At 42.3% G+C, this 13,233-nt stretch overlaps 1 protein-coding gene across 1 annotated transcript in view; it reads right to left on the reverse strand.

The window, feature by feature from the left end:
• The window catches only part of dip2ca (disco-interacting protein 2 homolog Ca), a 65,031-nt gene that overhangs the window by 37,786 nt on the left and 14,012 nt on the right, over window positions 1-13,233 (reverse strand). The window contains exons 2-7 of the mRNA XM_055229907.1: window positions 12,472-12,543; window positions 10,174-10,278; window positions 8,694-8,819; window positions 2,888-3,074; window positions 729-877; window positions 89-208 (exon numbers count right to left, since the gene is read on the reverse strand). Coding sequence (XP_055085882.1) covers window positions 89-208; window positions 729-877; window positions 2,888-3,074; window positions 8,694-8,819; window positions 10,174-10,278; window positions 12,472-12,543 — 759 coding nt within the window. The remainder of the gene's footprint in view (window positions 1-88; window positions 209-728; window positions 878-2,887; window positions 3,075-8,693; window positions 8,820-10,173; window positions 10,279-12,471; window positions 12,544-13,233) is intronic.

The raw sequence follows: 13,233 nt of genomic DNA on the forward strand, positions 1-13,233 counted from the left end.
TTCTGTAAATATGACCAGGAGGTTATTTTCCATGTGTCGTCCAGTGAGAGATTTTAATGTCAGCCTAAAACCAAAAAGTATCAAATACCTTCTAAGAGCTCGTCAAAGTCGTCCACAAAGAACTCTCTGAGTGGAGGTCTGCGCGGCTGCTTCAGAGTGTTCACCAGTTGCTGGATCTTAGCAGAGACTCGACTGCTCACCGGGACTCCTGCAACAACAAAACACACAAGCTTTAAAGCAGATTTATTCTGCAAAACTGACTTTTCAGAGCTTTTAACTATGTTATAGTTGTTTGCTCTCACCTTTTACTCACCTGAAGTTGTATTTTTTTTGTTTTTTTTTGTGATTTGAGCAATCTATAATCGCTTATTTTCAAGATGCCATTTTGACGATAAATTCCTGTTTTCACTGCCACCAGTACACGCCCACTGTGACATACTTACTTTGTTATCCAATTTTATTTTATTAATCTGTGATAGACGTAGGATTCTGCAGACTTTTGTTGTCATTTGCATTAAAATGACAACATAAAGTCTGCATCTCAATAGCATGATGTCCAGAAATCAGATAACGATTGGATTTCTGGTGTGAATGCAAACATAGCCACTGTTACAGAACTCTGTTTTAAAATGAGCCGGGTCTATGTCCCTGGTGATTCTGCAGTGGTTTTTTTGTATATTAAGGGTCATATTGTTTCAGACTGACATATTCTTCAGTGTTGTGTTTACCATCTCCAGTCTCCATCCTCTCTGCGTTGCCATACTTTTGCGTGTTGCGGGCAATAGTTCCCATGTTGGACATGTGGTGGCGCTCTGTGTGTGAGTGGGGGGAGTCAGAGGAGTAGCCGGTGACGTCAGGAGGGGCAGAGTGGTTTTCTGTAGGAGACAGAGGGACACACTCAGAACTCAGAGCTATGGAAGTACACATCAAACTGACCCCCATGTTTATTTTTATAGACATGGGGCAAAATATAGTTTAAAATAGTTTCTTCATGATAAGCACCATTTTAAAGTTGTAATGTCAAATGTTTGACATGAATAGAAAGCAAGTTTAACACATAGTACCTACAGGAGGAGGCTTCCCTCTTTAAAGCAGCACAGTGCAGCTTTCTGGAGGTAGCATGTCACCTGCATGATTCCATGAATATTGAAAGTCAGAGATACTTCAGAACATTCTCCATGGATGAGTTTTATGCCATATTGTGGAATATTATAGCCAAAGGAACAACATTTCCATGGAAACAAGCAGGAAAGCCCCTCCTTTAGGGCAAATAAGAGTCAGGTTTATGGAAATACAAGCCTACTCAGAGTAAGGAAACTTGTTTTTCTCAGTTTTGTGCATTAAAAACATGCTTTTATTTTTGTCAATTTGTTGTCTACAAATTACATGGTGGGGCTTTTAAGCAAGAAATCCCCGTGTTAAAAAATAGTTCTAATATTTGTAGTAAAACACAGCCATAACCAGTATCTGAAACTGAACCAAATCAAACTATGGGACTTTGGTTTAATGATTATACACATTTTAAAGACATCTAATACACTAGAAGCATGTTTTGACAGTTGTGTTACGTACCGTCTGACTCAAGTGGAGGAGGCCACAGCATGTCAGAGCCAAACTCACAAGAGCGACGCAAAGAGCCGCCATTTTCTGCCACACTCAGAGCTCCTTTCCTCTTCAGAGAAAGGTGCCCGATACCTGAGGGACAACGCAGGGTTAAGTGTCTCCTCCTCTCAGTCAGGAGGAGGGTTTAGACTCCTGATCTCTGTCAGCGGATTGTGCATGTTCTCCCTGTGTTACTGCGGCAGAGTGGTTGTCCTGTCCCCTCCCTCTCACCAGGAGTTTGTGCTTTACATTCCTGATCGCTCTGATTCTCTGATTCATTGCCTGTACACTGGTTGTGGTAATTTACAGAAGTCTGACAGACCAATACTGCTTGTGTGAGTGGGAGTGAAGACATCAGCTAAATGCCACAATATTGATTGGATGTTGACATTCTTTAAATATCGTTATCTAAATGCTTAAAATCAGGACGGCATTAACCAACAGATGAGCAAAGGAATATTACTTTATGAAAGGGATTTTAATTACATTATATTATATTCACTTAAAAATATTAAAATTACTTTGAACCAAGAGAAACCAAGTTGCAATATTTGTGAAGAGGCTGTACATGATTTTTTTTAATGTAATAATGTGAAAATGTGTCTTGCTACAGTACAGATGTATTGTAAAAGCAGCTGTTAGGATCTATTTCTAATCTAACAGGGAACTGGGAAGTAGTGCAGATGAGCTGTTAGCATGTTAGCTGTGGCCAGCATTACCATGATGGCAAAACTCTGCTCTAGCCTCTGAAAGTTGTGAAAAGTGCTTATAAACTCATCATGGTGAATAATGAGGTTGTTCTGAATGCATAAAATCAGTGAGGAATAACTTTGTACCACTGCAAACTGTTTAAAATGGACTAGTTCTGTTTTTCACGGTTTAAGAATAAAACCTTTTACAGCAGCTTTAAGGGTTTGGAAAAGTATTAAACATATATTTCTTATTGTTGGGTTTCAGACGACATCACCACATTCTATAGACCAATCATTTTTAACACAGATGGAGCTGTACACAGGAGCTCTTGGATCTTATCACTGATAAAAACGATCAGGTTCAACATTTATGCTTTTAACTTTTGGATATTTCATGGTAAAGTCAAAGTAATCAACGGGAAAAACTGGTTCTTGCCCCATGTATGACATCCTCACATTCTACAGTCTGAACACCACCATTTAACCAGTTCTTAGCTGAACAGTTTTGACTATATGACAAAACAGTAATACCGTGGTGTGACTGGGAGAGCAGGCTCTGCTGGTGGCCCAGATGGGGGTGTCCCAGGTGAGAGAGGTGCGCGTGTGCGAGCGAGTCAGCGAGGCGGCTGGCATTGCCACTGCCTCCGCTCTGAGTGGACGACGAGGAGGAGGAAGTGGACCCCAGGTGGGCGGGGCCTAGTTGTGACGGGCGGCTCCAGTGCTCCAATCCTGACAGGTCGTCTCCAGGCCCTGCTTCCTCCTCTGAGCCGGACGACGAGTCTGAGCACAGGGGAGAGAGACCTGCGGAGAGACAGACAAGGCCACATTACACATATACACTATATTTACACACTGAATGAATGAATAAGTTTATTTGAGCAAGTATAAGAAAGAAAGTAAGCAGTCACAAACGATCACATCCATCATACAAGATTTGCACAGAGCTCAAAAGGAGTAAGCAGAAGTAGATACTTATTTTAGCTTACCCCCACACTACATTTACATTTAGTGCTGCAGTCGACTAAAGAAATTCTTGGTCGGCTGCTGATCATATCCTGCTGATCGATCAGACGATAAAAAAGGAGGTGTGGCAAAAGCTCTCAAAACTATTACATATCTCTGTGTATCTGACCCAAACTGTACTCACAAGACTACACCTGCAGAAAAAAGTACTAGGCTCTTATTTTATTACATAAAGACAGATTAAACTTGTGAATCATTTATGACATATAAATACAAAAAATACAAAATGTTGAGCTAACTCGCTCACTCACTTCTCCTTTCTGCTATTGTCCCACATAAATCCTTATAATCTAAACAAAATGACTAATACATTTTTTTTCTGTCAAACAAACCTCCATTAACCACTTAATGGACTAAACGACTAAAAGTCGTTGAAATGAGAGGACTCATTTGTAAGACAACATGTGGATCTAAACTACACTATGGACCTCCTCATGTGGAGACTTAGACCAAACTGTGGATTAGTCCACTAATTTAGATTATAATGATTCATTGGGCGTTGTTTCTTAGTACTTAAGTATTTTAGTAAAAAATATTTTTTTACATGAAGTCCCAAAAGAGTTTGCCACGCCCCCCTTTTTAGCGGACTAATCGATCGGCAGGACATGTCTTTAGTCTTCTACAACCCAACAAAACTGTCAGGTCTATAGTGTAATTTTGGATGTACCAGCTTCTCCTGCTCCAGTTACTCCAGTCCTTATTGTGTCCCAGACTCTTATACTGATACTAGTACTAATACTGATACATTAGTGCATCTCTTCATTTAATCTAGTTTTTTGGCCATCCTTCTTTAAAGAGGGGGTCTTTTACTTCTCTGGGGTATGGACTGTTAACCCATATAGTATTTAGATTACCATGTTGCCTTTTATTGTTTTGAAAATGCTAAATTTGTCAAGAACAACATATTAACATATTTTAGAAGGTTCACTTTCATTTTTGTTGCTCTAAATCTCCCCTCCCTTTGCTCTCCGTACTCAGTCACTCCCCCTTCAGAGCACCATCACAACACAATCAGCATGTGTGCTGCTAATGAAACTACTGCTTATTACATCAGGTTTGTCGAGTTGTTGTGTAGTTTTGTATCATGTTTTGTATATTTATGGAGAATTGTGGTGTGAGAGCATGGATGACATAGGTTGTGGACTAAGCATTGCACAGAATCTTACAGCTAACTGTAAGGAGGGTTCGAATAGAGCCTGGGAGAGATTGCAAAAACACTCAAACATGCATGGATGACATCTAGCTCCTGCTTTGGCGCTGACAGAATGCTGTGTGCAGAGTTGGAGCAGCTGATCCCTTTGTTTGTGATGACGAGGTTCAGTCTAAAATCATCACTGAGTCACTATGATGGTTCAGATCCAACACGAGCCACAGGAGCCTCACACAGTTTATGAGCAGAGCAGCGCTGGCAATGGGATTTATCAGAAAAACAAAAACAAAACATTCTGTACTGTTAATATGAAACCTGTGCATTGAAATACTTCTGTTTCAGACAAGGATATGAGGGATTAAAATAGTCTGAATTTTGTCCTTTACATTTGATCCATCCTTCAATGTCTGTGAATTAAACCCGCATTTGACCTATCCTTCAGTGTCTCTGGGTTAAACCTGTTAGGAGAAGTGGACCAGATCTGAGCCAGGATCCTGGTCAGACAAGCCTTCTATCACTACATGTCATTATGGGCATGGCTTTACTTGACCAAGAATTTATGTAGTCGATTACAGTCCCCTGGATAATAAACCAAATGTAACTAACTTCACATGATACTTTGTTGTTTATATATAGGATTGTTAAGTGATGGTGTCACTTCTGGGTCCAACTGGCATCATGGCAGCTGATTTCAAGCTTTGGTTTTCATCGAACAAGACACAATTACCTTTCAAAAATGTACGCTTCACCACAAACTGTATCAAATATATAAATAATGTAGTAATAATCTATCGTAACGTAGGATTACCAGTGTGTTAATCACTAACTACCAGTCACTGCTAATGGTATCTTAGCTTAACCTAGCCTAGCTTCCTGGTACACGTATAACCTTGTTAGTGTTAAACAACAGAAATCCCTTTGTAACGTGAGATGTGGCAAAAAGTGCATATGTCCATTCTTTTCATCAGCTGATGTGCCTTGGACCCGGAAGTGACATCACACTTAACAGTCTTATAAGTACAGGTCAATTCCCCTTTGATTCATGAATGGATTTGATGACAGTGACCATTTGATTGAAAAATATAAGTGATTCTTAATAGGAACACAGAGTGAGGAGCACAATGGGATAGCTCATCTCATATTTATAGAGATTTTGTGTTTGCCAATTTTGCTGCGAAACCCCAGTGAAAGGTTAAAGAGCCATTAACCTCAGACTCTGAGTCCTGTTACTCCTCATTAACATTCAATAGAGGCATTCGTCTGAGCCTGAGGAGCCTCTTGAGGCCTCAAACGACGGCCATGTTTGTCAGGTAAGCGCTCTGTTTCTATTAGTAACACTGCAAAGAAGGAAAAGATACATGATTTAAAGGTGCACTGTGCCACTTTTCTAGTGGAGGGCCTGATTTTATTGCTTTGCCAGAAATGTACTAGTTTATCTGTTAATACTTTGCAGTACTTTGGTGGTCCCTCTGTATAAGAAGGGGGGACCGGAGGGTGTGTTCCAATTATAGGGGAATCACACTCCTCAGCCTTCCCGGTAAGGTCTATTCCAGGGTACTGGAGAGGAGAATCCGACCGATAGTTGAACCTCGGATTCAGGAGGAGCAGTGTGGTTTTCGTCCTGGTCGTGGAACACTGGACCAGCTCTATACTCTTCATCGGGTCCTCGAGGGCTCATGGGAGTATGCCCAACCAGTCCACATGTGTTTTGTGGATCTGGAGAAGGCATTCGACCGTGTCCCTCGTGGTGCCCTTTGGGGGGTGCTCTGGGAGTATGGGGTCCGGGGCTCTTTGCTAAGGGCTGTCCGGTCCCTGTATGACCGGAGCAGGAGCTGTGTTCGCATTGCCGGCAGTAAGTCAGACCTGTTCCCGGTGCATGTTGGACTCCGCCAGGGCTGCCCTTTGTCACCGGTTCTGTTCATTATATTTATGGACAGAATTTCTAGGCGCAGTCAGGGGCCGGAGGGGGCCTGGTTTGGGAACCACAGGATTTCATCTCTGCTGTTTGCAGATGATGTTGTCCTGATGGCTTCTTCAAGCCAGGACCTGCAGCAGGCACTGGGGCGGTTTGCAGCCGAGTGTGAAGTGGCTGGGAATCAGCTCCTCCAAATCCGAGGCCATGGTTCTCGACCGGAAAAAGGTGGTTTGCTCTCTCCGGGTGGGTGGTGAGTCTCTGCCCCAAGTGGAGGAGTTCAAGTATCTCGGGGTCTTGTTCACGAGTGAGGGAAGGATGGAGCGGGAGATTGACAGGCGGATCGGTGCAGCGTCTGCAGTGATGCGGTCGCTGTATCGGTCCGTTGTGGTAAAGAAGGAGCTGAGCCCAAAGGCAAAGCTCTCGATTTACCGGTCAATCTACGTTCCTACCCTCACCTATGGTCATGAGCTCTGGGTAATGACCGAAAGGACAAGATCGCGGATACAAGCGGCTGAAATGGGCTTCCTCTGCAGAGTGGCCGGGCGCACCCTTAGGGATAGGGTGAGGAGCTCGGTCACACGGGAGGAGCTCGGAGTAGAGCCGCTGCTCCTACACGTTGAGAGGAACCAGTTGAGGTGGCTCGGGCATCTGCTTAGGATGCCTCCTGGACGCCTCCCTAGGGAGGTGTTCTGGGCATGTCCCACCGGGAGGAGGCCCCGGGGAAGACCCAGGACACGCTGGAGGGACTATGTCTCTCGGCTGGCCTGGGAACGCCTTGGGGTCCCACCGGAGGAGCTGGAGGACGTGTCCGGGGTGAGGGAAGTCTGGGAGTCCCTGCTTAGACTGCTGCCCCCGCGACCCGGCTCCGGATAAGCGGAAAAAAATGGATGGATGGATGGATGGATACTTTGCAGCCGATGTCATCAAAATTCTACGGCACCGCTCTGTCTGAGGCTCCATTACTCAAGACTTTAATTTGAGCTTTATTTTAACACAATCTGACCATAAAGAACTGACTTAGCTGGAACTGGAACAGGTGAGCTCATTTGTGCGGTTAAACAAGTCTCTCTCAAATAACATTACAGTCTCAAGCTAGCTAGCACTAGCCAATCGTTTTTCAGTTAGTCACTCTCACCTTTCATGTTGAAAATCAAACACCTTGTTTTTAGACAATCTTACAAATTATTTAACAGTGTTTGCTAATGTGTGCATTGCATCACCATGGATGAACATTCCTCCATACACATACATGCAGTACCCTCCAGCGTGATGTCATTGCAAGAATCAATATAGTATTTATTCAGTTATAAGTGTTACTACTGATACAAAATAAAAACTTTGTTCATTCTGCGAGTCGACTTGTCTCTCCATAGATCTGACATGTAATTTCGTCACATGCTTTACTCCATGCAGATTCATAAGTTTAGACTCCACCACAGCATTGAGACTGCTCTTAACAAGGTGACAAATGACATGTGCCTGAATGCTGATACAGGCAAAGTCTCAGTCTTGATCATGGGGAGTCAGTGTTTCAGTTTTATGCAGCCTGAAGATGTGAGACAGTACAGTGTACTCACATACCTGAGGCAGAAGTGAGTGTTTGGGGTAAAATGAGGAGAGACACAGTTCATCGTGGTCTGGGCAGTGCAGCGTTCAGGGCTTATTCTAACCACTGCTGTAAAATCATGGAGTCCACAGTTTGGGCCTTTCCCTTAGATGTTTACAGTAAAATATATAGGAGCATAATAACTCTGGAATACAGTCACAAGCGGGCACAGTACTCACTAAATGCAAAGGGTAAGAGCAGGAAGAACATCTGGGGTAAAATGTAAATGTGAATCACTAACTGGAGGCAAAAGATTTAGTGTGGTGATCCCAGAGTCTGAAAGTCTTCACTCCCTCTGTCGTGTCTGAAGCCACAGCAAGGAGCTCATTCTGCAGAAATCTGTAGAATATGTTTTTCAGTCCCCTGTGATATTTTTTCGTCTTTTCTTCTTTTCCTCCATATTTGTTTTGCTACAAACAGACAATGCATGTCCATGATTGTCTAATCCACCTGTCAATCACACCCATCTGAACTCAGGGGAGATTCACCAGTGACCATACTCACATCTATGTAAAGTAGTAGAGAAGTGTGTATTCTGGATCACAAATGATCCCAAGATCTTGGACTGTACTTGGTTTATAAAGGCTTGGGACCGGGACAAAGAATAAAAACACTATTCCCACTTTACCTCAGAATCTCATATTTGTGTGTGTGCCTGTTGCAGTCACTGCTCTTGACCATTGGGGACAGGGAACAGGCTCTCACCTGGGGGCGTGTAGGCGTCCATGGATGTCTGCACCACTAGGGAGCGCCGTTTCGAGGGCATGGGCACAGCCACCTTCCTCTCCACATGTCGGGCTAAAACGGCCTGTACCGCCTCCGTGTGGACATCTGAGAAACAACAAGGAAACAAGTCAAGAACATTCCAACAGGTCAGAGGACGCATCTCTATAGACACCAGCACAAAAAAACACAAAACACTAACAGAGCAGTCTGTGTGCTTAAGGTTGAATTTATTTTCTCCCTTGGATCATTTTATTCTCTAAGATCCAAGGCAAGCCCAGATTTTTACAAAGGCGTGTTTATGATACCGTCTACGGTGACACACTTAAAATTGATTTCCACTCAGAGCTGTGGGCTCGTCACATGAGGAGCCTCTAAAGGCAATGTGGAAGTACCCCTGGGAAAACCATCCTTAGGGCCGTCCGCCTTCTCTTTCCAGAGCACTAAGCTAACTCCTGTAGTCCTGAGCTGTAACGACACCTACACTGGGGTGGTTTTAACATGAACTCAGCATGTTTTAAAGAGAATTTCACTGCAAATGGTTAAATTAACCCGTCACTCACTCAGGCAACAGGAGTGGGTGTGTCTGAGTTTTAAGTTTTGAGCATCAAGCTGAATTAGCACAGAACCACCACAGAACCATCTCTACAGATCAGATCAGACAATACAATTTTATAATCTCTCCCCAACTCGAGTCATCTGTCTTAATAGAACCAAATAACAGATTATAAAACCAATATCTGCCAATAGGAATGTCAACATAACTAACTAACATAATAAGTGTGATAATTCAGATCACTATACAACACAAGTCATTTCAATTCATCCTCTGTGCTAAAAAAGTGCAGTAAATGTTAAGTAGTGTCTCTGTCACATTAACTTGACTTTCTCATTCATAAAGTGGGATTTGATGAAGCTGCTCACAGACAGAGGAAGGCTGAGCTGTTTCACTGTCATTTTGTCATGGGGTCATTAATCGTTGCCAGTACCTTCACCTGCAGATAGACACATACCAGTTTTCTCTCTGATTGGCTGCATGTGCTGGGGTTAAGGTAGTGATGTTTCAGATTAGAGAGGGTACTTTAACGTTTAAATCAACTATATTTCAGTGTTGTTTCAGAACAGCCCAAATAAGAGACTCATCTGAGGCTCATTCTGCTTTCTGATTGGATTGACGTCTTGAAGTAAAGCACCAAATTATAACATAATTAAATGGACTGTCATGTCCAATGATTTTTATAATTAAAAATAACGCAAAATTAAAATAGTTGTATGAAATGAAAAAAATCTTACATACAATTCCTTTGAATCCTGTTTCGTAACAGGATTCAATAATCAACAACAATAATCGTAACATTACAATTTGATTTTGTGAATCAGTCAATTTATCAGTCTATCTCCTATCATAAATGATCAATAATACTGTTTTCTACATCCTGGTCACTAAGACCACACCTCATACCTGATCTGTAGCGCTCATCCCGTGTTCCTGAAGTGCGTCGCCGATGAAAACGAGCCGCAGAGGGGGGGCCGAGGGGAGGCCGGTGAGACAGAGGCCCCTCCATCCCTGAAACAGCAGAAGCACACAAACGCACATGTACACACAGATATAACACATGTATAATACACATATGGAGACAGCATTGACGCCAGAGCCACGCCCACCAAACAAGACAAACATGGAGATGAGCCAAGAGCAGAAAAAACAGCTTTTTCTGATTAAAATGACACAAAAACTCAAATAAAAATAAATAAAAAAGAGCCAGAACATCGCTCAGGGCAAGTAAAATGTGTCCTCATGAAAATAAGTGTGAACACTCAGAGATAATGGACCAAAGGAGAGGGAAGCTACAAGTACATGTTTAGAGAGTCCCGTTTGTAATCTCCAGTGAATCAAGAGTGACTGTGCAAAGGACTGTGGCGGCAATTCAGACATTAAAATTAATATTAAAGAACACATACAGACTTTTTAACCTTTTAATTGTGTTATATTGTCTCCTTATTTTGCAAGTTCTTATTTTCCTGCTGTTCTTGACCTTTGTGGTGCTCCACTGTAATTTCCCCATTGTGGGATGAATAAAGGTTTATCTTTTCTCAACAAAAACATAATTGGAGTTGTATTTTGTTTCATTTACGCTTGTTTCAGTAATCCACTAATGCTAAGCCATTTTCTTCAGCACTCAGAAATGCTCCGTTTGGAATTTGCCAGTTTAGTTGCATCACCGATAAAACTCTGGAAACACATTTTATAGGTGCATAAATGAATGAGGAATTTGCTTCTGGAATCTCCATGGGTTTCTGAGTAGTCTGTTGTTGTCTGAGTCTGTTGTTTGAAGAAAATTCAGTTTTGATTGGACGAGTTCATTATACATTAGAATTTATAATCGCAACAATCGTATAAAATAATTTTTGTAACTCAGATAAAACTCTTTTTTAATAGCTTCTCTGCTTTTCTCCTGGTCCATTATTGCTCCACTTTATATGGGGTTCTTGGTTGTCTATGGTTCTCCTATGGTCCTGTGTCCAGAGGAGGGGGGGGGGGGGGGGCAGTAAAGGAGCAGGCCCAAGCTGAGCTCTGAGGGGCGGGCACGGGGAGGGCAGTTCGTGTGGTGCAGAGATGGTTTAAACCAGGACTGTCCAAACTCAGTCAGACATAAAAACATTATAGGTATAACTCATTAAAATGATTCACTTTTGTTTATCTGGGCTGTGTGTTAGTGTAAAGTAGAGACACTTTGATAGTGCCCAATGACAACAGCAAATGTCTCCTTATCTGAGTTGTAAAGACAAACCATCAGCTGTAAAAACAGACCATGATCCTTTGCTCTATTTCAGTTTTTGTTCAAATATGAATAATTCTAGAAAAACAAAAAGATTTTCTAGTTTTAATTGATACTTTGCAGCTGATGTTATCAACATTTACTGGAGTCGTGAAGCTAACTAAAAGCACTGCTATGTCTGAAGCTCTGTTACTTCAGTTAGACTTTAATCTGAGGTTTATTTTAACACAGTCACAAGCTAATATTAGCCAACAGTTTTTCAGTTAGTCACTCTCACCTTTTTGTGTAAAATCAAACTCCCAAACAAGACCATAAACACTTGGATTGATCACAGGAAAATTTAATTGTGCTGTTTAGATTCATTTTGTATTTTTTCAGAGTTTTCAGACAATCTTAGCAGTGTTTGCTAATGTGTACATTGTGTTGCTATAGAAACCGCTGAACATTCCAAAATAGATACACATGTAGAACAACCCCAGAGTGATGTCACTGCAAAATATCAAAAAAGACCATTGCATAATGAGGTTAATGTAACAACAACCATACAGAGAGCTTGGTGTATCGTAACACATTCCCTCCATAGATAAGCCAGTTTGGACAGCCCTGGTTTAAAGGGGCACTACGTAACTTATCAAGTGGACGGTCCACCATCTGCTTGTCTCCTTGGAGCTGCTATTGCTTTGGTTGGAATGTTCCACAATGGGGCATTAAACTATTAATCTATTTCCTTTGAGGGAAGCAAGTGACACCACTAGGTCAGGGTAAGTCTTTAGCCATAAAGATGCCTGTAACTGAATAAATGCAAGGCAGGTACAGTTAATGCCATACTGAGGAACATTCAAGCAGGGCTATAGCATCTTAGTGGAGAAAGCAGGTGACAAACCCCCACCAAAAGTTCCGTATTGCACCTTTAAAGTGTGTTTTCTGGGTTGGGACAGCCCTGGTTGTGCCTGTGCAGAGGCTGGGGCAGCTGCTGTTACCTGCAGCATGGGGGACATAAGCCCTGATCAGCTTGGACCTCTTCTTCTCATAACCCTTTTGAGTGATGTCGCCTGGAACAGAGAATAATACCACGAGTGAGGGAGACAGCCGAGCTACTGGGCCTGGTTTAGACCTGGTTTAGTCCTGGTATAGTCCTGGTTTTGTCTTGGTTTAGACCTGGATTTGTTCTGGGTTTGTCCTGAATTACATCTTGTTTAGACCTGGCTTAGGCCTGTTTTATTTCTGATTTAGACCTGGTTTAGACCCGATTAGGCGTGGTTTAGACGTGGTTAAGTTCTGGTTTAGTTCTGGTTTAGACCTGGTTCAGTGCTGGTTTAGTCCTGCTTTAGTCCTGGTTTAGTCCTGGTATAGACCTGGTATAGTCCTTGTATCATCCTAGTATAATTATTGTTTAGTCCTGGTTCAGTGCTGGTTTAATCCTTGTTTAGTCTTGGTATAGTTCTGGGATAGTCCTGGCATAGTCTTGGTTTAGTCCTGGTTTAGTCCTGGTATAGTCTTGGTTTAGTCCTGGTTTAGTCCTGGTATAGTCTTGGTTTAGTCCTGGTTTAGTCCTGGTATAGTCTTGGTTTAGTCCTGGTTTAGTCCTGGTATAGTCTTGGTTTAGTCCTGGTTTAATCCTGACCTTGTTTAGATGCACTGGTTTCAGGCTAATTCCTTCCTGGTTTGATGGATTTTGGACCTTTTCCCATTTAAAAGATATTTCTTCATTTTGATGAGTGGATCTGGTTATTGTGAGTTTG

Source organism: Periophthalmus magnuspinnatus, chromosome 20, assembly GCF_009829125.3.
Source record: "Periophthalmus magnuspinnatus isolate fPerMag1 chromosome 20, fPerMag1.2.pri, whole genome shotgun sequence".
Classification (NCBI taxonomy): Eukaryota; Metazoa; Chordata; class Actinopteri; order Gobiiformes; family Gobiidae; genus Periophthalmus; species Periophthalmus magnuspinnatus.